Source organism: Sus scrofa, chromosome 9 (assembly GCF_000003025.6).
Source record: "Sus scrofa isolate TJ Tabasco breed Duroc chromosome 9, Sscrofa11.1, whole genome shotgun sequence".
NCBI lineage: Eukaryota > Metazoa > Chordata > Mammalia > Artiodactyla > Suidae > Sus > Sus scrofa.
Genome location: NC_010451.4, coordinates 90,981,516 through 91,009,272, shown reverse-complemented (window position 1 = coordinate 91,009,272; position 27,757 = coordinate 90,981,516). Strand labels below are relative to the sequence as shown.

The 27,757-nt window shown below is 40.8% G+C and overlaps 1 protein-coding gene across 8 annotated transcripts in view; it reads left to right on the top strand.

The window, feature by feature from the left end:
- RAPGEF5 (Rap guanine nucleotide exchange factor 5) overlaps positions 1 to 27,757 on the top strand; it is a 274,179-nt gene that overhangs the window by 222,984 nt on the left and 23,438 nt on the right. For 5 of the 8 annotated variants that reach the window (XM_021063441.1, XM_005656686.2, XM_005656685.2 and 2 more), the window contains 10 exons: positions 1,081 to 1,159; positions 3,294 to 3,438; positions 4,639 to 4,736; positions 6,736 to 6,766; positions 8,117 to 8,198; positions 10,476 to 10,625; positions 14,251 to 14,348; positions 17,745 to 17,867; positions 20,452 to 20,630; positions 26,880 to 26,970. In XM_021063441.1, the coding sequence (XP_020919100.1) occupies positions 1,081 to 1,159; positions 3,294 to 3,438; positions 4,639 to 4,736; positions 6,736 to 6,766; positions 8,117 to 8,198; positions 10,476 to 10,625; positions 14,251 to 14,348; positions 17,745 to 17,867; positions 20,452 to 20,630; positions 26,880 to 26,970 (1,076 nt within the window). The remainder of the gene's footprint in view (positions 1 to 1,080; positions 1,160 to 3,293; positions 3,439 to 4,638; positions 4,737 to 6,735; positions 6,767 to 8,116; positions 8,199 to 10,475; positions 10,626 to 14,250; positions 14,349 to 17,744; positions 17,868 to 20,451; positions 20,631 to 26,879; positions 26,971 to 27,757) is intronic. The other 3 variants (XM_021063440.1, XM_013989576.2, XM_021063442.1) reach the window with 1 other exon arrangement.

Here is a 27,757-nt window from a genome sequence, read left to right as displayed (position 1 = left end):
TAAATGTTGCTGGTTATTGCTAAAATTCTGGAATTTTTCCAGTCTTCAAAATAGAGCTGTTGAGTTCCACACTAGGCAGTTCTTTCTACTTACACATTTTTAGAGTAAGAGAGTATCAATGCTATTGAGTATACATGCTCACTCTTCTTACAATTTATTACTATTTCAGATAAGCTAAAACTTTGATATCCAGAATGTAAAAGATACAGAGGTTAAATAATATAGTAAAATGATTTTAAGGTAAGGAGGGTAGATAAAGACTCCTCTGGCAAAAGGTCTACTTTGCATTCTGAATATAAATCTTCTGTCATTTTGGAAATTATATTGGAGGTCAGTTTGCTTGTTCAGCAGTCCCATATTATATATAACTGGACTTTTCAAAAAACACTCAAAGAGGCAATAAAAATGGAACCTGTTTTTGTTGGTTGAAGAGGTGGAAAAGGAATTAGGAAGGAGTTTGTTTTGATCCATTTTACCTGCTCTCTGTGTTTAACTGGCCTTAGCTCTGTCTCTCTTCACCACAGTAAGTCACTCAGGACTTTCCCAGCTTCTTACAGATGCTTTTGAGAGATAGAGGTGAATGGCCTTGGCACCTGATGTGTGTCCTCTGGATTTTATTATCCATTGTTCTTGCCCTAGACTTAGGTAAATGGGTTTAGAAAGTATTTATTAGAACATGTAGGCTTTTTCCCGGTAGGACTGCAGTTGCATACCTCAGAAAGCTTATAAAATGTATTTTTACAAGCACATTTTTTTATGCATTGGTTTTCCATAACATCTATACCCATAAGTATAGATGATGTTTTAGGGAAGAAAAAAAGATGAGAAAATTATATGTTTTGAGAGCCTTGCAATAAAAAGAATTTTTTTAATGCTTGAGGCATTCTATCTAAAGAGTTTTTAAAAATAACTCCAATAAATAACATATTTTGTGTCTAAAATTCTTCTAACCTCACACCTCCCACTGCCACCCCCCGTTTATTTTATTTCTGCTGTGCACACTGTTCTGGGGCCTGAATAAGCAGCTGCCCTTCTTATCACGGGATTTGCTCACCTTGTGTTTGTTTTCCTTTCTTGCAGAGACCCTCCTTGATGACTTCCTTCTCACGTACACGGTCTTCATGACAACCGACGACTTGTGCCAGGCACTGTTGAGACAATATCCTTCATTAACCTCAGGATGCTGTGTCGGCTTCCTCTTAGACAGATGTCTCATATTAGGAATTAACTGCCTTTCTTAATTTACTCCACCCCTCAGTAGAGTGTGGCTGTGTTAAATATTAATGTCATGATAGCCAAGGTAAAAGATGAAATGAGACAGAAGAGGCAGGGGGAACTGGAAACACAGAGCTGCTGTTTTCACATTCTGTGTCATGGGTAAATTGTGTGTCGATACTAGGTTTTCTTCAAACCTGTGTCTCAAGACTTCAGAGATGAATTTGGCATGCTGGGTAAAACGCCAGAGTCAAGAGGTTGAGTCAAGGATTGGCAATAAGTGAACTTACAAGACAGTCAGTCAGTTAGGGTTAGACCACTTGGGTGGGCAAACATACCTACTGATACTGTGTTTCTGGGCAAGCACCCCAGAGGAGACGAGATGAGGATTCCCCACATGGGAGGTCTTACCATATCATCAGCTGTCATCTTTTCAGTGCTTTGTCAGAACACGCTCTCTTAGGAGCTCTCTTAGGATGATGGATGTGATTAGAAGGTTAATGACCAGTTAAGGAAGCTTTAGAATCGTATACACTAACTAGAAGAGATGCACCAGATCAAAGACTGGAAGGTCAAGCCAAGGAAATATTCTCAAAGTTTCCAGATGAGTGTCTTGCCTCACAACATTTAAGGAAGAGTTTTTTCTTTTTCATTAGTCAAGCCATGATAGTCACAAGAAAAGCAGAAAAGAACATTTGCATAAGTGGAAATAATGCAAAATAAATCTTTGTATTATGCCTCTCAAGAGAAAAACTAGAAGAGATAGATACTTTAACAGATTCTTTATGTGCTTGCCTGAGTTCGTTTCACAGGTAGAACTCAGATGTCCTTAATGTGCTTTTGCAGGTTGCAGAGACCGTGATTGAATTATGCTTTATTTACAAAGCCTGATAGAGAATTTTATTCCTATTTTGCAATTATCTATCAGCTTTAAAGAATATAGAATCCTGTCCAGTAACCCCAGAGTCTCTCTCTGTTTGGCATCATAGCATTTTCGATTTCTAGCTAACTTTTTATTGTGTCCCAGATACTCAGAAATGATGATTTAGCGGGGCAAAAAACCTTGTTTGTTTTGGAAAGCACCAAACTTCTGTGCCATTCCTAAAGCTTTAAGCCAGGTTACCTTTGAGGTTGTTATTCTTGTATAATTTTAACAGCATAGTTAACACATAATCATTGTATATAAATTAGGGAATGCTTATAAGTATAATAAAAATAATTCATGTTCTCTGAAATTTCATCACCTTAAGAAGCCACTGTTCACTATCAATATATATCTTTCCAGGTAATGAATATTTAAATAAGCATAATTAATAGAAATGAAGCATCCTAACATAATTCTTTTCTTACTTTCCTACTCAACAGTATATTGTGAATGTCCTGTGTCAGTAAATGCACTGCTGGGCCATCAGTTTTATGGCTACGGAAGAGCCCGTTAAATGGATATACAATAGTTTATTTGCCTGTCCTCAATAGTCAAAGCATTTAGGTTATTCCAATGTAATATTTCTTTCACTCCAGTAAAAGTGAACATTTTTACTTACATTTGCACTTATCCAACTCTTTTTTTTTTTTTTCAAGTAAATTCCTAGGGGTGGGCCTTTGAATCCTGTCACAAATTAGGCTCCAGAAATCTGTGCTCATTTGGTGCTACTTGAGAATGAGAATTTCTGAGGATCAGAGTTTACCTGGCCTAGTTCCAATCTGTGTCCACCTGTGTAGTGAGGCCACATCTCTTGGAGCCACCCTTGCAATTAACAGGCCCCATCAGATCTCTTTGGGGTGGCATTAACCCAGCTGCCTGTGGAACTGCGTCAGCAGCTGTGAATTCAACTGTCCAATCCTTATCCTCACAGCCCACCCCCAAGTGTATATACATCATTTTCCTGGGTTTACTTTGCTATTCTCAGTGCACACAATTTACTCTCCCTACACATACTCTTTTTTTTCCTGTGTATTTAGATACTTGGAGATTTTTTGGAAAATGTGCTTTAGCATATCTTGTGAGAACCAGAATAAACAGATCGCTGCATATTTTTATTTGCAACAATGTAATATTCCGTCTTAACCATGGGCACCTATTCTGCTAAGAAGTATCAAGGCAAAGAAGAAAGCTCCGATGTTCCTTGCCGGAAACGTAAGGTCTTGCATCTTGTTTCCCAGTGGATTGCTCTCTACAAAGACTGGTTACACGAAGATGAGCATTCAAAAATGTTTCTGAAGGTAATGTAAAACTTGCAGTTATCTAGTTATTCTTTGATGCCAAATGACTGATTGTCAGTTATACATTTCAAAAATCTCATTTGTGGGTGACCATCATCCAACCAGTTTATAATATTCAAGTTATGATTCAGAGCAAGTATTGATTGGTTTTGATTTCTGAAGCCTGATAGTCCTTACATAGATATAAAACTTTAACTGAAGTCATTCAATGTGAATAAATGTAAAAGGCATGTTTCACAGCCACTCATTATGGTTATTTATTTTATATAAGTCATGGGAGTTTTCATTGCAAAGGAAATAATTAAGGAAGGTAAAATAAAACATACTTTAAAACTTGATGCCATTAGGTATGTTGAGATGTATTATAAGTTTAAACTAACTAATCCTATGTCTGTAATAATGGGATAGAACAATATTTATCATTTAAAAAACTATATTGGCAGTGTATATATACTAGAAACCTTTTCAGGACGTGGTGCATTTTGAGAAATTAAAGCAATAGTAACTTGTAAAATAGATAGTAATCTAGATTTCCACCTGAAATTAAATAAACTGATATATTTGACTAATCATTAATAGCCTGCACTATCTTTTCAACAAAGATGATTCTCTGGAGATGGTTTATGGACAGTTGGACTCCTCTGGCCAACCAAACCATTTTAGCTGTGCAGGTTAACACAGAGAAGGGGTAGGAGGGGATTTGAGCAGGAAAGAGTTCTGTTTCCGAATAAGCAAGTGTCTACACTGATTCTGCCTTTCATGAAAGAAATCCCTTTGATTTCAAAATTCAGATATCATTTAGACATCCAGTTAAAAACTGGTTTAACCAAGTCTTTGACTAAACTAATATTATTTTCAAAACAACTGGGTAGTTGGTTGATGTAGTCGATTTTTTTCCCTCCCGAATGATGATGTGGATATTATTTTGAAAAATAAAGACTAGGTGCAGAAATCTTGAGTAGTGAGCCAGAGCTCTCGTAAGCTTCCAGCATTCCCACCTAGAGCCCCTAACAGCTGTCAGAGAGCCACACCTGTTGAGGGAGGTGGCGAGAAGATGGTACCCTACTCAGGATCTCATTGGTACCTGGTTTAACTCCCTGCCTTGTTCCGGGTACCATTATTTTCTTGAGGAGGTTCACCACTGTATAAATTGTAATCCTTACAAAATAGGCATCAAACCACCGTTTTCTTCTCCCCTAGACCATATACAGGAATGTGTTGGATGATGTATACGAATACCCAATACTCGAAAAAGAACTGAAAGAATTTCAAAAGATACTTGGAATGCACCGTCGTCAGTAAGTATTTCATTTTCCTCATCACAGTTAGTGAAAGACAGCAGCACCCAGTGTGAAGGAATTCGGGGGTGTCTCACACAGCTCATTCTGAACATTCTGAATCCAACATTGATCTTGATTCCTTAGCTTTCTTGATAGTAAATATATATTTTGTTTTTATATCTCAAAATGAACACTCACTCAGTCAAGCTTATTGGCTGTTTCATTAACCCTGTTCTATATACTAGAAACAAACATGACAACCTGAGTACATAAGAACAATTATTTACTAAATTATTATTTAGTTTTAAAAGTGTAAATATGTAACTCATCACTTGGGGGGCTTATAGCTCTCTCTCGTGGGATAAGAAAAAAAATAGTTATATAAATAGGTCCCAGCAAGCCATGGAGCTTGCTTGCTTGCTTGCTTTTCTTTTGTCTTTTTAGGACCATACATGTGGCATATGGAAGTTTCCAGGCTAGGGGTCGAATCAGAGCTACAACTGCCAGCCTACACCACAGCCACAGCAACGCCAGATCCAAGCCACATGTGTGCACAGCTCATGGCAACACTGGGTCCTTAACCCACTGAGTGAGGCCACAGATCAAACCCATGTCCTCGTGGATCCTAGTTCTTTACCACTGAGCCAAACAGGGACTCCCCATGGAGCATTTTAAAAAGCTTAATTTATGGATTCTCTGAAGTTTCTTTATCAAATTAGAAAGATTAAAGGAAAGTATTTACTCAGTGGCTTTTGTCATGTCTGAGTATCCCTGAGGTATCCATTATTAATCTTTCAAATTGCCAAAACCTGACTTTACTCTGATTTACCATTAACTTTTCTTAGTAATTTTGGTAAATGAAATTATCAAGTCATTATTCAATTTTCAAATATAGCTGCAGAGTTAATCTGAAGGGAAAAAATGTTCTCTGATTTAGTTTCTGCTTTTTAAACATGAAACATCTGTTATCAAGTTGTGAAAAAGCTCTGTTAAGATTTCAGCAGGCACAAATGCACTTCTCATAGAAAATAGTAATTCAGGCCTTTCAGGTTATTGATTTGAGATTTAAAGCCTGACTTAATTTTAGCAAATGGAGATCCTATTGCAAATTAAATGGCTAGATAAATAATTAAGGGAGCAAAGAAATCATGTGTAAGCCTTATTCCCCAGTCATGAAAATCACACATTCACCAATCCAGAAATGAGGTATAAGGTGTTGGAAATGAATGTTGTGAATTTTGGTGGCCTTCTTTTATCACAGACTGTGCTATAATAAATTTCCATAGCCTAAGAAATCATGAAAATATGAATAAACAAATGAAGCAAAAATGGAAAAAGAAAGCTTTACGTCAAAATAATCCCCTGCATGGAAGTTGATCTATGCTATAAGGCGGGACTCCTTACAATTGGGAAATTTTAATTCTGGCTTAACACACATTTAAATGCATTAAATACATTAATGGAATTTAATACCTTCCATTAAAAAGACTTACATAAAAATGAGAAACAATGCATTTAGTAAGAATATTATCTAAGACATGCTTCTTTCCTCTTTGGTTTAAGATAATGAAATCTCTTTAGTTTCTGGAATAAGATTTGAGCTGAGCCCTTAGAGGATGTCCCCCAGTTCCACCACACATAGATACATCTTGGAAAAGATCTGCCTTGGCTGGCTTATTTAGCCATACAAATAACAGTATTTTCACCTAAAATCTATCAAAATGTGAGAACCGAGTTTCTGTAGAGTGAATAAATCCAGTTCTCCCCTCACTACTCACTTCCTGTGGGTAAAAAACAAAATATAGTGGTTGAATATATTTCTTTCCCCCCTGGTTCACTGAATTCCAGAGCCCACTGTCAGCTGAATTTTACACATCATAAACTAATGAATACTGAGTGTTTTATCTTTGTGAAAAGCAAAAACCTCTGCCCAGTACCCGAAAAGTAGTCTCTGTGACAATCACTGCATTATTCTGGGTTCGAGACAAAGACTAACTTCTTGTCCTTTGCCTTTCAGCACTGTGGATGAATATTCACCACAGAGGAAGGTAAGGCAGACCCTTCTCTGTGACATGGGGTGATCTGGTTTAGGGACCTGGACCTGCTCCACTTGGCATTTCTTCATAATTAAAATGAATGCTGCCTGCAGCCGAGCAAGTGGAGGCAGAGTGAGCAGGGGCTGCAGCTTGCCTGCCCACTCCTGCGTCACTTTGAATTTCCCTGTGCTGGTGCCCATCCATTTTCAGCCAGGTGCCCTTGACTTTATGACATTTTGCATTTTTTGGTGCATTTGGGAGTCTCAGAGTTTCCCCATTGTTCTCAGAATGATATAAATTTGATTTTTTAATCATTCATGTCAAAATAGGAAACAATTCTATACAAGACTCCTGACTGCAAGAGTAAGGAAGCCTTTTGTAAGACAAAGGTTTGCACTTTTCAACCTAACAGAAAGAGAGGTGGTAGCAAGAAGGAATGTGTTTCCTGTTCATCTTTCATTCCCCCCCCCTGCTTTTTAGGGCCACACCCAAGGCATATGGAGGGTCCCAGGCTAGGGGTCCAGTTGGAACTGTAGCCACCAGCCTACGCCACAACCGCAGCAACGTGAGATTCAAGCCGCATCTGCAACCTACACCACAGCTCACGGAAACACCAGATCCTTAACCCACTGAGCAAGGCCAGGGCTTGAACCCTCATCCTCATGGATCGTAGTCAAGTTTGTTAACCACTGAGCCACAATGGGAACTCCTTATCTTTTGTCTTGAGCGGGTAAATGCAAAATGAGATGCCAGACACCACTTTTGTAGAACCTGATTAATCAGGAGATGAATAATCGTAGTGAATCGTGTCCCTATGAAGCCAGTCACTGTGCTACAGCAGAGCTATGAAACCGTCTCACAGTGCCTTTATCCAAAAGCAAGGTTGATGCTAGGACAATGTCTTTCTCAACACAAGAAGCTGTGGATGTTTGTAGTAGCCAGAGGTTAAGAATCACATTGAGGATTTCCCTGGTGGCATAGTGGGTTAAGGATCCAGCATCAACACTTCTGTGGCACAGGTTCAACTCCTGGTCCAGGAACCTCTGTTCACCATGCATGCAGCCCCCCCACAATAATAATTTTTTTTTTTAATCACACCAATATTCTCCAGCACATTGCAGGAACTCATTATGGGGGCTTTTCCCTTCTACGGGCCTTAGCCACAGTCTGCCTTGTTGCTCAGACTCTCCACCTCCACATGCATTAATTGAGGCAACTCCCAGTTTATCCCTCTAAGATTGGATGGGTGAATTTCATATTTAAAAAAAAAATTGGCATGCTCTTTTGGAACATGTCACAAACAGCTGTGGTTTTCCAAAGGGCAGGAATACATTCATTCATTGTTCTCATTCTCCTTGCTAGCAGAATAAAGCCCTTTTCCACCAATTCAGTCTCAAGGAGAACTGGCTGCAGCACAGAGGAACTGTGACGGAAACAGAGGAAAGTGAGTATGACGTGAACAGGGGTCTGGGGCAGGCGGAGTAGCAGCTGATCACCATTCTCCTCCAACCTTTAACACACCAGCCTGCCTTTAACCATTTCCAGCTGCCACACCCCTCTGACCAGCACCTTAGCATCCAAAATGATGGTTTTTCTTCTCTTGCTGGGTGCATTCCAAGTTTTCCTTATTGTAGAATTCTGCTCTAGGGACCAAGGACATTTTTTATTGGGGAACCTAGGAAAGAAGACTGCAAAGAGCCCCCTGCATTCTTAGGGAGCAGTACCAAATAGACTGGAAAGGCACCCTTTTCCCCTCGACCACCATTTCCCTTCCTCTGTCAGCCCATTGCCTATGACTGGCAAGTCCTCAAAATCCACCGCATAGGGCTTTGGCTGAGGCGGTCCGCAGGACTGAGAGAAGACAATCTTGGAAGGAATGATGAAAGGAAGGATATGCGATAGACATGCTTCCAAGGCAAGGCTGTGCTGGGCAGTGGCATAAGTCCTGTGTGTCCTCAGTGCTAGTGCTGAGAAGGGCTGCTCCTTCAGTGCAGGGAGCCCCTTTGCTTCATCAAAGCACCTTTGCTATGTCACTGTGTTATAAGGGAGCAGGAGGTGGTTCCCTCCTGTTTGGATAAAGGTCAGGAGTCAGGTGCAGAGCTGGGAAACGCTCAGAGCGATCAAGATGTCCACAGCTTTATGACGGGGAGACTCTCTTTTACCTCGCCTTTCCCGACGGTACTGAGATGCTACGTGTGGACCGGAAATATTTGCTTTACTTCTTGAAAGATTAACCCACAACGTGTCACAAGGACACCTCCTCTCTTCCATTGTTTGTGTATAAGTTGCTGCTCACAGTGGTCCTCGGCGGGTCATCCTAAGTGTCACCTGTTCCAAGTGGAGGAACAAGGGAAACTGCCTTGGCTCCTCATGTCTCAGTCGCTGACCTTCCTTCCCCATTTGTCTTACAGTTAATTGCATAATTTTCCCAGCTGAGTGTCGCAGAGTCTGAACATTTCAAGCCCCCTGCCCCAAACCACTTTTGTTCATCGTCTTATTAAGCAAGCTGGAAACTTTGCTCACATTGCATAGTGTGTAGATCTTTGCCTTGCTCAAAAATTCCATCTTTCTGCAGAAGTGAAAAAAAAAAAAAGGGCTTTTGTCTCTCACAAGTCTGTTGACAACACATTAAACAGCTATTTGTTAGATGCTATAGTTTTAGTGACACACTCAGCCAAACCCCAAACGAAATATTGTCGGTGCCTCTTGGTGGCGTGTTTACTTTGAGATTTATTCTAGTAAGCCCACAGTTTGTCTTTTGCTTCATTTGCATTTCTGTGAAAACATCCCTGGGTTTATTTTTTTAGTGCCTTTTAAACTGCATATGAAATTTCTCTAGGAGCTGCATTTTTTTTTAAGCAATCCAGAAAAGAAGAATTTCTAAGTATATTATTGTCCTTCTGTTGTTTCTAAAGAAGCTAGTGTTTTATGCATTCAGAAGGGCTGATATAAGAAACAAATAATGTGTGTCAGTTGTATCCATCACTACTAAAAGTTTCTGCTATCAAATCATCAGCGTTTTCCCTGGGCCCATTTACCCTGACAGTGCTGATGTCCTAGTGATAATGCCTAGCACCACAGACAAGACAAAGGAAATTAAAAAGGCTGGAGATATGACATCCATTTGGAAACTAAACTCACTACTACCTTGAATGGGGAGGGGGAAGGGGGAGTCATTTGTCAGTGATCAAGAAGGCTGAAGCCAACATCCATGGCAAGTGATGGATTTTTAGATAAGCTTATGAGAATTCTAATAACCAAATGTGATGTTCTTGATTGAGTCACCGTGACCGTCTAGAGGTGAAATGTAGGGTGAAAATGTACAAGTTAGACATTTTCATAGACAGCGTGGGGAGATCTCAGTAATGCTCAAAGAAGGGACTCCAAAGGGCAGCCCGTGGAGCACAGATTCCACTGTGTTGTGGTCAGTCTGCCTCCACCATGAGCACACGCTTGCGTGATGTGGGTCTCACCAGAGTATGGGATGCCTGGTACTACTGCGGCTTGCTCACCAGATTTCTGACATCTCCATCTCACGTGCATGCAGGCACATAATTATATGCATATACCTTCAGGTGCCCATGTACATCCATAAATATGTAAATCCAGCTGGTGTCTGTTCTGTCCCAAAAAGAAGGGTATAGTAAGTGCTTGATTTGAAAAAGTCTCTACCTCATGGCCACAGTTCTCTGTTTACTCACAGTTCTTTTGCTTCATCCAGTTTTTTGCCACGTATATATAACAGAGCACTCCTATGTCAGTGTGAAGGCCAAAGTTTCCAGTACAGCCCAGGAGATCCTGAGAGTTGTGGCAGAAAAGATCCAGCATGCAGAAGAGGATCTGGCTTTGGTAGCCATTACCTTCTCTGGGGGTAAATAATTTTCTGTCTTTGAATATTAATAATCTGTTACTGGATCACCTACAAAAGGAGAGACTTGACATTTTTATGGAGTAAACGTGCACTGTGTCCCTTCTGGGTCTGCAGCTGGATGACAACAGAAGCAATAAGAAGCCTCCTACCAGAGGTGTTTCCATGACAACAGTTGGGTACCGTTGGATGCTGAATTTCCTCCCCAAGAACTATTGAATGGAAAGGCACGCCAGTGTTTTGAAATATATTATAAAGCTTTACATATTTCGTGCTCTAGATAAGCCTTCTGTTTTCATATTTAAATTAACTTGGGAAATTGCTAAAGGATGAAATTACTTTGGGAAGAAAAAAAGAAAGACAGCCTTGAATTAGTCATTTTGCTAGCTGACAATTTAATATTGAATGACTCCCTATTGAAGGAAATAAAAACCGTACAATAAGCCAAAAGCTCATAGGCAATGTTCTTTCAGGTGGACGTGAGGAGTGAGGCCTGGATATAGCTTTTCCTTCTCTTGGGCCTTATTTATCCTCAGAGAATGGTTTATTGTCTGTTTTGAATAAGATCACACAGATTACAAACTGACACTATTGATCTGTGTGACCTGAACAGACCCCTTCGTTTTCACTGGAGCCTGTCAGATCTCAGTGTCACTGGCCTCCTCTTTTGGCTTATGATCTTTATTTAATATCTCATTAACCCTGAGAAAACCACAAAGAAAGTGACTTAGCCTCAGTAGTTGAAAAATAGAAGTACTCTGCTCTGCGAACTGTCAGCCAGAGATGGGGTGGATGGGGGAGGGGGAGCAAATAGAGGGCATTCCTGCTTTTTTTTTTTTTTTAATCATTCTAGAGTCAGGAGAAGATCAGAGTATACTTGATGTTAAAGCACTGTGTGACAGAATATTGCCTCTTTTGCTTTATCACTCAGAGGCAGGTAGAATGGACCCACCAGTTGGTCGGTTCCACGCACCAACGGATAAAGCCCTTCTCCCCAAGCCTAATAAGTGACCCTCCTTCCTCTCCCCAGCCCTCACTGTGCATCCCATCAAAAAAAAAAAAAAAAAATTATCTAAAGAGAAAGAGCAAAAACTTCAGAAACGTTAGTCAGGGAGTTGTCGAATGTTTAATAAAATATATCAGGGATTCCAGATCAAGGTGGTATTTGTATATTAATTTTAAATGACCAAAAAACATTAAATGATTCTAAAGAATATGAAGCTTCTTCAGAGCCAGCATTTGCCTCTCGGGCGATACCATTATAGAAAGCAATCATTGAGTCCTTGTGCAGACAGAATGTGCTGCAGAAGGAAGGACCCCAAGTGACCCTGGTGGCACAGCTGAGCCCCACCCCCCTTGGAGGCTGAGTCAGAGTCGCCCCAGGGCCATGCATGAACCTCGAAATTAATGAGTGGCTCTTTTACTACCCAATATCTATTTGATGGCTGTCAAATACCATTTTTACACTCTATTAAATTAGGTTTTATTTGGAAAGGTGCCATCATTTTCCATCAATTAGTAGCTTTGTCCGTTCCGAACCTTTCTGCCTGCAGCTTCATATCCCCCAAACAATAATGTTTTTATCGAGGAAAAAAAAAGCTCGCAGAGCTTAATATATTCCTTGCTCTAGTTGTGTAATTTTTAATAAATGTTTTATTTATTTTATAATGGCTTTTGTTTTTTCCATTATAGTTGGTTTACAGTGTTCTGTCAATTTTCTACTGTACAGCAGTGACCCAGTCACATATATATATGTGTGTGTGTCTGTGTGTATACATATGTATATATTCTTTTTCTCAGATTATCCTCCATCATGTTTAATAAATATTTTAAATGCTACTTCAAAATGAAATGACAGTGAGATCTACTGTTACTTTCTTTTTTTCAAAAGAAGTTTAAGGATGTTGGACATCTTGTAGGTTTTATAGATTTTTCAAAAAAGACTGGTACTGTTATCTTCACAACCTTCAGGAGGTTTCTGGCTAGTTTGTACCCAGGGCAGGTATATGTATGTGGTATCAGAAGCCTACCCAGTTATTCAGAGCCTAAAATTTTATCATATTTAATCCTTTACAGTATAGTGACAAACCTGAAAATAAAACAAAAAGTATTTCTTAGCAAATAGAAAAATTACTGTCAGAAAGCCACTGCCTTTTATTCCATAGCAAGTGCCAAATGGCTTTTATAAACTCGGATTTAAGATACATATGGACACACAGAGGGTTGCAAGAAATTGTAGCTAAACCAATTGAGAGGTGACAGAACTTTCGGAGCCCAGCCATGTGAGACCATTAACTGCAGACAACAACAGCCAGACATGACGGTCCTATTGATCTTTGTGATGCTGGGCCATAAAGAATGTATTAGACTCTCATTTGTGTACTCTGGATCAAGCAGTAATGTTCAAAACAAAACCTGGCATTTGAACCGGTGACATTCTTAGAAGAAGATATGTGGCTTATTATATTTCCAATCATCCTGGATAACTGAAGGGCTGCCTTCAGGAGAGGCTAAGGATAGATATAGTGGAATAAACTTGAGAAGCGCTTTAGTTGATTCCCATCTGCATTTGGTAGGTTGGGGAGGGGGGATATTTTTCTATTTTTCTATGGAACTGTGGAAGAAAAATGGCCAAAGGATAGGAGAGGCAGGAAAATAAAATAGAAGAAGAACAAATGAAAAATAATCAGCTTCACTAGTAGTCAAGGAATACCAAATAAACCCGAGAATCTATTTTTGATTTTAGCAAACCAGTTAACTTATTCAAAGTGTTGGTGGGTGTATAAATTGGAAAGCAGTTTGGCACTTTGTATCAAAAACTTTAAAAATTTTCATTTCTCTTTGATGTAGTAATTCCATGACTGGGAATCTATCTTAATAAATTCATCTATAAGCACCCAAAGATTTATCCACAAGGGTATTGACTTTAGCAATGTATATTATGGTTGCTGACATAATAGATCCCATTTATCAAACCCCTGTTATGTGTTGGGCTACATGCTAGTATTTAGCATGTATCTTGCTGTCTAATTTATATGACAAAAAAAAAATTGGAAACCATTATATGTTAAGCATAAAGATTAAATGATGGTATAATGGATTGTTATATAACAAATTACACATGACATAAATAATTTTGACAGGTGGGTAAGTACTTACAATTGGAGTATCCCACATAAGGAATAATTATAAATATGTATCTATAATGATTATTAATGCACACATATAAATAATAGTTATGAGTATTTGTATTGCGTGTGCACACACACATTTGATCAGGGCAAAAATATACCAGCTGTTATCAATATTACTATCACATGGTTACTTCAGAGTGATGAGATCATGGGTGAATTTTACTTTCTTCTCTAAACTGTTCTGTGTCCCAAAGAATGACTAAGAAATATTATGAAAAAGAATCACAAGAGGGTACCACTTTATGGATAACAAGCTTTGATATCTAGTGCCATAATAGAGCGTATGCAGAACTGAATTAAATCTACTTCCCATCCCATTTACTTTTAAATATTTTTCTTTGGCAAGTTTCACTTTTTAGATGTACCGTGAATGCCTAGTGCTGTTCTTGTGTTTCTAATTTCTCTCTCTCTCTCTTTTTTTTTTAAAAATGAAGAAAAGCATGAACTTCAGCCAAATGACTTGGCCGTCTCCAAATCCCTTGAAGCATCTGGTCGGATATATGTCTACCAGAAAGACCTGGCTGACACTTTGGTGAGGACTTTTAGCCTTGCACTTGAAACATATAGACACAGATGTCAGACTATGAACTTAGTTTTTGTATGTTTTAAAATGAGGGTTAAGAAAAGAGAAATAAACAAAAAAAATTTTTTTTAAAGAAAAAGAAAAAATTAAAAAAAGAACAAAAAAAAGAAGGTTAGAAAAATATATCAAACTATTAATTTCTATAGCCAACATGTCACATAACACTACTTTTGCAAATCAAAGCCAAGCCCATCCTAAAGAATTCTAAACCCTTCCTAAGTCAAACCCTGTTTCTCTCTGAGCTCCGGAAACAAGGGATTTGAGAGATATGACTCTTTCTCCCAATTAATTTTTTTTTATTTGCTTTCGAGGACCGCACCCACAGCATATGGAAGTTCCCAGGCTAGGGTTGAATCGGAGCTGCAGCCACTGATTCAGACACACCAGATCCGAGCTGTGTCTGAGACATACACCACAGCTCAGGGCAACACCAGATCCCTGACCCACTGAGCGAGGCTGGGGATCAAACCTGTATCCTCATAGATAGTCATTGAATTCGTTTCCACTGGACAATGATGGGAACGCCCTCTCCCATTAAATCTTAATTCCTTTTCTTCCTTGGGGGTGGGTATGTCGAGATTAGGCTGAGAAATGCATCCTGCATGGATTTAGGAGGGAAGAGTCTGTTCTTAGTTTCTGTCCATCGTGTGCATACTGAGTGTGCTGTTCCCTTGAAGAAAGGGCGAATGATCAGGCTTCCTGTGTAAAACTGGCACATGGCAGTGGGACATCAGATGTCACCGAAGAGCACATGTGTGAAGAAAGGTAGAGCCCATGCTGCACATTATTTTCAATCCTAAATTTAAGAACATTTACACCTAAGTGGATGATCTGTTGCTGTTGTTCCTACAAAACTCAGTCTGGTGGTTGCTTTCTGAACGGTAGGGTCACCCCTGAGAAGCAGGCTCGGCCAGATGATGATCATATCATCCAGACCCATGGTCCTGGTCTGTTCCATGGAGTCATGAGAGGAATGGGTCTTCCCAGCTGGCTGGCCCCTGTTGTATACATAATGGAGGAATCTGTGGGTTAACCAACACTGCTATTAATAAGAATAGTTTATGTAAAATTATCTATAAGATACCAAGCTACCATAATAGCATTAGTCACTGTTATTTTTACACTTAGTATCAGACATGTATGTACTGACTAATTGACACACAGTATCTCATTTAATGTTCCCGCTAACCCTGTAAAGTTTGGAGAGGCTGGGTATCTTCCTACAGCAAAGTCAAGGAGAAGGCTAGGATTTCAGTCCAGTTAGGTTTGACTCTGGAGCTCCTGCACCTTCCCTTCATGTGTACATCATGAGGAAGAAGAGGAGAGGGAAGCCATCTATCTTACTTGGGCCTTCTGGGTCCTAAGTGTCTTTCTGCAGATCACTGGGCCCATGTCTGTGTATGGTGTAATTCCATCAGTGGAACATGACAGGATGCTGAACAGCATCTTTGAGTAAATAATGAGATTGATGTGACTGGACCCTTCCTCACTGAAGTAGGATCAAACGTGCACTTTCTATGGTCTTCTGGTAATGGCAGGACCTGCACTTGAATTGTCTTCAACCCCCCTCCTCCCAACACACATACTGATTCTCACTTGGTTCCCTCCTGTGCCTTCCCAGGCTCTCTTCTGCTGTGGTCCAGGGCCTTGGAAGAGTTTTAGGGGATAAATAGGTACTGGGAAGCATGTTCCACTTGAGCAAAATGCCATCCTGTGTTGGGATGCTTCCCTTCTTGAAATTTTTTCGAGTCACCTAGAATTTCCCCACTGGAGTCTTCATTTAGGTATTTCATCCCCAAGAGAGCAGCTGAAATGGAACATTGTAAGGGGAGAAAAACACGTGAAACTGCTTGTATCCACTCTACTTGTGCATAGATTTTTTAGTCTTCTTGGAAGACTGGAATTCATAGTCCTGAATGAATGGAACAGAGGAATAGTGTTTCTTAAAGGGCACATTGGATTACCTTGGATAACCAGAGAGCAATGTCAGGGTAAGGGCACATTTAGGGAGAAAATAAGAGGGATAAAAAGCCAAGTGAAAATATCCTTACACCTCCAAATTGAAAAGCAGAGATCTCTATTACTTCCCAACTCGTGGCTCTTAGGATGTCTGCAGGGCAGCGTGGAGTCCATCTGGCCCCAGTCTGGCCAAACCAATCCCTGAGAAGCCCAGGCTCTCTCCCACCCATCTCAGCACCTCGGTGTTTGTACACACATCATTCATTCTGCCGTTACTGAGCTCTACCCTGTATCCACACTGAGGGTACAAGGGCAATTTGTACCTTGACCTATGCTGAAGAGAATCAAGTCTGTGGAAAAGCTCATGAAGGTCTTTAGTCATTTTTTAAATTAGGAAACCTTTTTGTAAATGTAAAAGTTTGAAAATGTCAATAATTTATTTTGCAGTTCAAAAATAGAGATTAATATTTGGAATCTGAAATTTTCTCTATCCTGCTTTGACATTTATTTTTGCAAAGCCCTCTTTTTTTTTTTTTTCCAAATCATTAACTATTTTAACATTAACTATTCAGGTCCAGCTCCTCAAATGCGAGAATTTCCATTTTAATTAGAAAATATCACATATTTTGAAAAGATGCCAAATAATTTTTAATCAATTTAACATTTAACAATGGCAGTAGATTTAAAGCTGTGATGACATTTAATAATTTTATGCCAGATTTTAAGGAAATACTTTTATTACCAAACTCACAGCTACTGCAGGGAAGCAACTGATACTTTAAAATAATTGTCCACCATATAAATGAAGTAACTTTCATTTTATTTCCTGTCTAATTTTTTTTTTTCATTTGCTTTCCATGAGCATTTTAATAAAATTTGTCAGTGTATGTCTGGGATGAGACTCGTTAAACATATTTCCTGTAAAAGCCTTGTCTGTCTTTATTGAAGTGCACCGTGACATTTCTTTTGTTTGTTTTTATACTAGCCCTGCTGGCACATTAATTCTTACCAGAAGCCAAAGTGACTTCAGGGCTTTTGCTTTCATTATGCTGTCGGCTGGGGCAGTGTTTTATAATCAGATTTGTGCATGCACGTCTCTCTCTCTCTCTCTCTCTCTCTCTCTCTCTCTCTCTCTCTCTCTCTCGGGCGGGGCGGAGGGGGGCACCACAGTGCAGTATCATTCATCACATTCTTTTGCTTCCAAGGCTGTTTCCTAAATTGGCTGTAACTCATTGAAGGTGAACAGATCAGAGAAAATATGAAGTGCACTCAAACAAGATGACTTTTCTAATGTGGGCTTCTAGTGGCTTTCTGCAGCCAGCCACTTCAGTGCCCAACTTGTAGGGGTTTTACTGAGGATCCTTTTGCTTCTCTCTGCTGGTTTAGAATCCGTTCGCAGACAGTGAGGAGTCACAGCAAAGGTCGATTAGGATTTTGGGAATGAACACTTGGGATCTCGCTCTGGAATTGATGAATTTTGATTGGAGCCTCTTTAATTCAATTCACGAGGTAAGACTCGAAATGATAAAATAAGTGCCAGTGCTGTTTTAACTGTGGATTCTTTTTGAAGAATATTTGTGTGTGACTAGGTTTTAAGAAGATCCATCATCTAGTGATATAGTTAGGCTTTAGGATGCCAGGGCCCCCAGAAATATTTGGGGACTTTACATATATTGAAAGACTGACCCAAACCTAGGAAAATCAGAATACAGGACCAGGCTTTATTTGTACTTAATACAATTGTATGTTTGTGTAATGTAGCATAAATATGCTATATTTTTTTGCTTGAAAACATGTATTCATATATATGCTTACGTATATAAAGTTCTAATGGGATTTAAGAGACATTTTACATTTGATACCTTTGATATTGGCTTTTTATTTTTTCTATGAGCTTTACAGTACTTTAAGAATCACATTTATAAATGCACCTACACACACATTTCTAAGAACATTCTATAAATTTAGACTATATATATTGTGAGTCTTCAAGTACTTGAAAATTTTGAGATATATTTCAAATGTGTATGTCCATCACCCTCTCCCTTGAGAACAGCTTAAACATTTATTAAACAATAGATGAGGAGCAAAATGGTACTGACAATGAATAAACATAGCCAGTAGAAAGACTCAGAAATCAGGAGATGAAAAATGAGGCACCTCTTGCTACATACGGTTTGTTGATTTGCTTTGCTTTCTTGTGAACTATTTCATACAAAAAGGCCTTTCCTTCTGAAGAAGGAACTTGGGCCCAATGTAGGGACCCCCAAGCTTCATTTTCGTTTTGTAACATCTTTTAAATATCATCATGATTTTTTGCCAACAACATTCCAACATGATTATTTAAATTTGAGTAAATCGTGAACTCATTCAAGCTGAATGAGTTGAAACTTGGAAATGTTGGTAGAGTGGGGTGCCCCTGCTCATGGATGCTTATGCCGTGGAAGGATGTGAATTACTCCTGCAAATACACACATACACACACACAGGCACTCCCCTCCAATTAGAAACAAATTTCTTCCATTGCTTTACATGTGATCCATCCATATCAATAGTTACTGGTCTAACTCAATTTTGTAAGTTTTGTTCCTTGTCCTAATCTCACTCTCTATCTGTTATTTAACAGTGTCTTATATCAGTGGTTCTCAGAGTGGGTACCCAGATCTGCATCAGCAGGACACCTGGGAACTTGTTAGAAATGCACATTTTTGGCCAGACCGCAGACCTGTTGACTCAGAAAATTTAGAGGATGGGGCCCAGCAATCTGTGTGGTTTTTGTTTTTAATTTTTTTATGGCTGCGCCCTCAGCATATGGAAGTTCCTTGGCCAGGGATTGAATCCAAGCTACAGCTGCGACCTACACCTCAGCTGCAGCAATGCCAGATCCTTTAATCCACTGCACCAGGCTAGGGATTGAACATGCACTTCCACAGCGACTTGAACTGCTGCAGTCAGATTCTTAATCACAGCAGGAACTCCAGCAATCTGTGCTTTATTTAACAGGCCTCCAGGTGATTCTGGTTCATGCTGAAATGTGAAAACCCATGTCTAGAAACTCTACCTGTGAGGGTCCAATGTGCATCTTAACGGATACTAGTGATAATCTTTTTCACTTGAAGTTGCCTCTATAACAAGTTTGGAGAGTTGGGGTTTGATTCAGCTCGTGACTTAAACTATTTTATTTTATTTTATTTTTGCTTTTTAGGGCTGCACCCGTGGCATATGGAGATTCCCAGGCTAGGGGTTGAATCAGAGCTGCCAGCCTATGCCGTAGCCACAGCAATACGGGATCCAAGCCAGGTCTGAGACCTACACGTATAGCTCATGGCAAGCAACACTGGATCCTTAACCCACTGAGCGAGGCCAGGGATCAAACCTGTGTCCTCATGGATGCTAGTCGCATTTGTTTCTTCTGAGCCACGATGGGAACTCCTGACCTAAACTTTAGAACGTCTTAGATTTTCATGAAAAGCATCATCTTTGCATTCTAAAAAATTACATTTATGTAATGATTCTACGAGAACATTATTTCATGAGGAATTTCTAAAAGTCAAGGTAAATTGCCTTGAATTTAATACACTGTTATTATGATATGACAGGGGTTACTGAAAGTAGCTCTTAAAGATGGATTGAGGGAGTTCCCGTCGTGGCTCAGTGGTAACAATCCTGACTAGTATCCATGAGGATGCAGGTTCGATCCTTGCCTTGCTCAGTTGGTTAAGGATATGGTGTTGCCGTGAGCTGTGGCGTAGGTCGTAGATGCATCTCAGATCCCATGTTGCTGTGGCTGTGGTGTAGGCCTGCAGCCACAGCTCCAATTCTACCCTTAGCCTGGAAACTTCCATATGCCACAGGTGCAGCCCTAAAAAGACAAAAAATAGATTGAGGAGTTCCCTTATGGCATAGTGGGTTAAGGATCCACAGTTGTCTCTGCAGCACCTCAGGTTGCTGCTGTGGGGTGGGTTCAATCCTTGGCCGGGATATTTCCATATGCTGTGGGCACAGCAAAAAAAAAAAAAAGTGTATTGAATTTTGTATCAACTTGACTCTGTGCTGTAAAAATAAACACTGGCATGAATACACTGTCTTTCAGCAAGAGCTGATCTACTTCACGTTCAGCAGACAAGGAAGTGGGGAGCACACGGTGAACCTCAGCCTTCTGCTTCAGAGATGCAATGAAGTCCAGCTCTGGGTGGCCACGGAGATTCTCCTCTGCAGCCAGCTAGGCAAGCGAGTGCAGCTGGTGAAAAAATTCATCAAAATTGCTGCTCAGTGAGTTTCTAGTGGTTAAAAATGCAATTCCTCTCCTCTCCTTGAGAGGGTACATTTTTTCCCCTTATGACAATAACTGGCTCTCCCTGTCCCCTGCACACTATCACCCAAGCCTGCACATGTGTTGTTGGCCCTGCCAAGAATGGCCACTTCCATCTAGCAGATTGCTGTCATTCAAGACCTAAGTCATATGTTGCTTCCTTCCTAAAATCATCCTTGACTTTCAAACGCAGAATCAGCTGCTCCCTACCCCAGCTTCCCCATATCAGGCACACAGGCTTTTTTCCTTTTTTAAAAATTTCTTTATTATATTGATTAAACCTAACTCTTTGTGTAGGATTCCTTCATTAGGCTGTGTTAGCTTCCAGAGGGCAGGGACCATTTCTAATCGATCATTGTGCCTGGGGTGCCTGGTACTGAACTTGGTAAATAGCAGTGACTCAGGAAGGTTGTTTGAATGACATTTTAGTAACTTCCTGTGAGCATCTCTCAAAATACCAGATTATTATCCTGAGACTACTCCTGGGACAGCTTCCCAACAGAAATAGACAACATGAATCTCAATCTTTCCCACTTCCTTCTACCTTCTGATCTTCCCATTTTTTTTCTTTTTTCTTTAAGTTTTTTTTTTTTTTTTAAATCAAAGCATTTTTGAGTACATGTCAGTGTAATATATTTAGGAAATATGTTCTGATCATTTAACTATATTTGCATATCTATCCAGGGCAGGGTGGGGAAATAAGAGTGAACCTACTCTGCCTTCAAGGACTTCTCAGTCTACTGGGGGGGACACTTTCTATAACTCAAATGGCTAATTTGCAAAATAGACGTGGAGGGGGTGCCCTCTTATAAGATGAAATTCTTCTGGGGGCTTTAGGGGATGGGAAATTTATATGCCAAGGGTATGGGAAAGGAGGATTAGACAAATTTTTGGAAGAAAGTCGCATTTGAAGCTATCTTTAAATTCTGGGTAGGAATTCAAAAGAGCACACGCTCCACAGAGGTCAAACTCAGCAGAGGAGAGAAGCAGTGAAGTTCCTTGGAGGCTGAGAGATGGTGGTCAGAGAAAGGAACCCCTTCCAGTTTGGCCAGAGTGAAAGGCATTTGTCATGCAGTTGTGGAAGACCGATCTGAAAAGGAAGATGCTTTGACAAAGTTGTTAAGGATGTTGAATTTCAGATGGAGGAGTTTGGACTGAATTGAGAAGGCAGTGAGGATTCTCTGAAAAGTTTTTGTGCAGGAGATGGAGATGATCCAAGTTGTTCTGCAGGAAGGTTGATCTGGAAGTAGCACACAGGCTGAATTGTTGGCAAGGAGACCCCAGAAGCAGGGTGTTCTGTTGACTTAGGTGAGAGAATAGCAGTGCCTGACCTGCTGTTTGATGTGACTGGGAATCGAAGGCGAGATAGGTAACAGCTAGACCTCAGTCTTGAACTCTTCTAGAGTAAACAGTCTTTTTTTTTTTTTTTTTTTTTTAATTTGACCAGTACATTGTCTATAATAGCCTGTGAAGGGTGAGGCTCTTTGGGATCAAAAACTTTCTTTCTTTCTTTTTTTTTTTGGTCTTTTTGGGGCCATACCTGCGGCATATGGAGGTTCCCAGGCTAGGGGTCGAATCAGAGCTGTAGCCTCTGGCCAACACCACCGCCACAGCAGTGCCAGATCCCAGCCGTGTCTGCAGCCTACACCACAGCCCACGGAAACGCTGGATCCTTAACCCACTGAGCGAGGCCAGGGATTGAACCTGCAACCTCATGGTTCTTAGTTGGATTCGTTTCTGCTGCACCACAACAGGAACTCCTCAAAAACTTTCTTATAAAGGCCCCTTACTTGGTGAAATGGGACATTAACATCCCAAGGACTAAAATGACACCACATAGTTTAGTTCCCAGTGTAAGATTATATCCATCCTCAGGGAAATGAAATATGTATAGTCACGTCTTCTGTGCATGGCCTCATGCCCTTGGATTATTTGCTGAGCTGGTCTCTATTCCTAGCAGGTAGAGTAGAATGCCAACAGAAACATAAAAGTTACATTCTTCATAATCAAACTGGTAGGAATAGCCCAGGAAAAACAGTGATTTCCATGATCCTGAAGCATCTTCCCTGCCTAAGGCATCCTATTTGCATATTCATTATTTCCTTCCTTCTTACCGGTCCCATCCCCCACCTCTGTGGATTGAGTGGATTTTATATCTTCACACAGACAAAGGAGTCTTTGCTAATCTGGAATGTGTTAATGTCAGATAGTCTGTTCTTATCTTGGAGTGAATGGACCTTGGTAAAGGAAGACTCCAGACTGGAATGGTAATCATATTTGTACTACATCAATTTGTCGTATAGAGAAATCATTTCTATATTAATTTTTTCTTTTTACAGAGGGAATTATATGTGGGTTATTATTTTTTTTAATCTTAAGTATGACCAAAAAAGAGATCTGAACCAGGAAAATTGTTTATGGGGAGCTAAAACATCAAAAGATGGGAATTATGGAGTTCCCATTGTGGTGCAACAGAAACGAATCCAACTAAGATCCATGAGGATGCGGGTTCGATCCCTGGCCTCGCTCTGTGGGTTAAGGATCCCGTGTTGCCATGAGCTGTGCTGCAGGTCGCAGACTCAGGTCAGATCCTCTGTTGCTACGGCTGTGGTGCAGGTCAGCAGCTGCAGCTCCAACTTGACCCCTAGTCTGGGAATTTCCATATGCCATGGGTGTGGCCCTAAAAAGCAAAAAAAAAAAAAAAAAAAAAATTTTAAAAGGTGGAATTATATCTAAGATTTCATGTCAGGTGTTCCCATCATGGCTCAGTGGTTAACGAATCCAACTAGGAACCATGAGGTTTTGGGTTTGATCCCTGGCCTTGCTCAGTGGGTTAAGGATCTGGTGTTACCGTGAGCTGTGGTATAGATCGCAGATGCGGCTCGGATCCCGCGTTGCTGTGACTCTGGTATAGGCCAGTGGCTCCAGCTCCAATTCGACCCCTAGCCTGGGAACCTCTATATGCCACAGGAGCGGCCCTAGAAAAGGCAAAAAAGACCAAAAAAAAAAAAAAAATTTCATGTCAGTAAGTGATTTTGAATACAAAGAAGGAGAATAAACTTTTTATAATGAATAATAATAAAATCATTTCCCCTGAAAGTTTTGCAAAAGTTTATGCATTTGAGTGATGGGCAGAATATACAAATGTCTAGTGGGAAATGACAGACCCAGCGGGACTTCCATCATGAAGTTAGGAGGCAGGACTGGGAGTGAAGGAAAGCATCTGGTGGAGATGCTTCTGGCCCAGGGATGGCCTAGGCCTGTTCTCACTGGTGACAGAGCCTTGGCAGAGGAGCCTGGTACTTCATGCCATCACATAGAGAGATGGAGCTGACTCAGGGCTGTTCTGGCCTGTGTGAACTTTCCAGGGTATGATGGGACAAAGGGTGGAATGAGGGAAATGAGTGGCAAAAGGGAAGCAGAGCTGCAGTGTGGATGCCTTTAGGCAGGGTTTCTCTAAAACAGGTGGGTTTCTAAATCATAGACCAGGAAGTATCTTAAAGCAGGGTCCACGCAGGAGAAAGTTGGTAGAAACCAGATGAAGGGGCCAGTCAGACTGAGTTTCAAGTCCTCTTGCCTAACAGGCTGAGTCCAAAGCTGGACAGGAAGATTATGAGGGGACAGATCATGCCCAGTGGAGGCTCAGCAGTGAGGGGCTTGCATTACTGGGTTCACCCTGATATTTGGGACACTAGGTATGGAGGCAGCAGTGCCTTTCCAGGTTCTCCTGTTAATGAGGATAGAATTTCCAGACTGTCCCCCAGCATGACCCCCACTGCCTGATGCCCAGGCACAGCTGTACTGGGCAGTGTCCAGTCCTCGAGGCTGGCTCTGGGAGCTGACCAGTTCAGACAAGACCAGCCAGGACACAGCCAGCTCTATAGATTACCACTCTCAGATCCCAAACCAGTTTCCTGGTTCTGAACTCAATGCTCATATACACACCTCTGTGACTGGAAATTGGTATAGTTTGGAGGGGGGCACAGAAGTTTGTAATATGTGTTGAAAACCTGTAAAGTCATAATAGCTTTTGATCAATCATGTAGAGACTGGAAGTCAAGCTTAATTTTTAAAAATGACAGTAAAAAGTTTTATACACAAAAGATATCAATTGTGGCATTCTGTTTAGAGTTGGAATGAGTTGAAAATAATTTAAATGTCAACAATAATGGAATAAGTAAACAAATGATGAAATATGTTTTTGACGAAGTGTTCTTTAGCCATTAATGATAACAGTGAAGGAACCATAATATATAACAAAGTATGTAAATAAAAACAAGATTCAGAATTGTGTGTATGCTGTCCCCAGATTCCATCTGAGACATTGTTGGAGAGATGACATCTGAGGGCTGCTCAGGCAACACACACGAGGTACTTTTTTATGCACCCAGCTTACTGCTAATCACTTTCATATTTATCAAGTTAGGGTAATTTTTTTAATTTTAAAGACATGCCTATTTTCCAGTAAGTCCCAGATAAAGGAGTGTCTGGACTTCACAGGCTGTTGCAGGTGACCTGGATGTCCATCCTCCCTCTGCTATTCTAAGCTCCCCCCACCTCCTGTCTGGCTTCGAAAATTAGGGGAGTTTTGATAGATTAAATTGAAGGGCAGGATTGACATTCTGCAGAGCAGATAACCTTGCAGAATGACTGGAGCTCAATGTGACCTTTTTGCATTTTATTTCCTTTTTTCCTTAAATTAGAAACATGGAACAGTGTCCCCATAATATATGTGATATTTTATTTATGTATGTATTTATTTTTGTCTTTTTAGAATCACACCTGTGGCATATGGAAGTTGCCAGGCTTGCAGTGGAATCAGAGCTATAGCTGCCAGCCACAGCAATGCCAGATCTGAGCCATGTCTGTACCCTACACTGCAGCTTGCAGCAGCGCCCAATCCTTAACCCACTGAGGCCAGGGGTTGAACCGCATCCTCATGGACACTAGCCAAATTTGTTCCCACTGAGCCATGACAGTAACTCCTGTTTATTTATTTATTTATTTATTTGTCTTTTTAGGGCCACACCTGCAGCATATGGAGGTTCCCAGGCTGGGGTCCAATCAGCGCTATAGCTGCCATCCTACACCACAGCCACAGCAATGCAGGATCCGAGCCCCATCTGGAACTTACACCACAGGTTATGGCAACACCAGATCCTTAACCAACTTGAGTGAGGCCAGGGATTGAACCCACAACCTCATGGTTCCTAGTTGGATTCGTTTCCGCTGCACCACGACGGGAACTCCTATTTATTTCTTTATATGTGATATTTTAAAGGTATATATAACATAGTAGCCGTTGTTACGGCAGCCACCCAGCAGCCCTGTGCCGCAGTGCATCAGCTCTGGTGACAGCCCTGTGGCTGTAGTGTACCAGCTCTAGCGACAGCCTTTTGGCTTTAGTGTACCAGCTCCAGCAGCTCTGTGGCTGCAGTGTATCAGCTCTTTTACCTGGCAAGAAACCAAGCGAGCACTCGGAGAGTTGGAGAACTCAGGTTTATTATGCCGGCGGGCTCAGGGGAGATCACTCTCCTGAGTCTGAGCCCGGAAGAAGGGTTTCACAAGGCTTTTATGGGCTGCCTCTTCCAGGTCCATGCTTGGCTAGTCGGACCAGAGTGACGTCAGGCAAGGTAGTAGATGCGGAAACAACTTTACAGAAGCAGATGTGTGGGAGAGGGGTGGTTGGGGCAGTTGGCTGGACTTTGCTTAGTCATCATGGCTGGGGTCTCTCCTTTGTACATTTTTATTGAGACATTTTCTCCTACACTGTTTTGTTGAGAGCAAAGAAAATATGTCTAAATGTGAAGGAAGGGGGAGCTTAGGGGTGCAAGATGAAAAGAAAGGCAACATACTAGGGTTATAATGAGAGTGTGGAATATATAAAAAAAACATGAATGTAAGAGTTTTCAGTTGAAATTATAAATGAATCCAAAAATAGATTTTTTTTTTTTAAATGGAGGGATCTTTGGAAGTGTCCAGAGGGTACCAAGAACACTGATCTATTCCTAAAGGTAATGAGCTGAAGTGTTTGGAATCCTTTCATTTGTGCTAGGAGATCCCACCCCTCCCACGGGGCAGGCCATGGGTACAGCCCTGCCCTAGAAGTTGAACTCTGGCCTGGGAGAGTCTTTGTAGCTTTATCTCTTGAGATCATCTGGTGAAAGGATGTTGCTTCAAAGTGCCTTCTGCTTTCTTTTATTCCATAGCTGCAAAGCCCAGAGAAACCTGAATTCCTTCTTTGCTATTGTGATGGGTCTCAACACTGCTTCTGTCAGCCGGCTGTCCCAGACTTGGGAGGTGAGCTCTGGGGGGGGTCAATAGGGAGGGTGGAGTGGGGGATTGGTCCGTGGGCACGGGGTAGGGGGGTGGGGGGGAAAGACCACAAATAAAACTGAGCCAGAAATGTTGCAGCTGAAACTCTTTATTTAAAATAAATTGAGGAGTTCCTGTCGTGGCTCAGTGGTTAACAAACCTGACTAGCTACCATCCATGAGTCCACAGGTTCAACCTCTGGCCTCGCTCAATGGGTTAAGGATCTGGTGTTGCCTTGAGCTGTGGTGTAGGTGGCAGCCACAGCTCGGATCCCACATTGCTATGGCTCTGGCGTAGGCTGGTGGCTACAGCCCTGATTGGGAACCTCCATGCCACAGGTGCAGCCCTAAAAAAACAAAAAGAAAAAATTAAATAAGTAAAATAAAATAAATTAATTTAAATGAGATAAATACCTCTAGAGAAAAATGTTGAAAATTAGTGTCTTGAGTTGATAGGAACTATTTCCATCAAATGATTTTCAAAATGGTTCTATAATATATATGAAAGAAACAAACATTGTAATATGCATCCCAGCTAGAATTAGTTTTCTGCTTTTCTCCTGTGATGGTGTGGTTACATTTCCATGTTGGGCCCTTCAGATGTTCACCTGTGTGTCCAGAAGCAGATTTGCTGAGGTGCTTCCCACCTGTGGGGCCCCTGACAATATGTTCATATAGCGATGTCTATCTTTGCAAAATTTGCAAAAAAAAACAAAAAAACAAAAACAAATTTGTACTCTTTTTTTTCCCAAAGAGGGACTACAAAGCCTTAT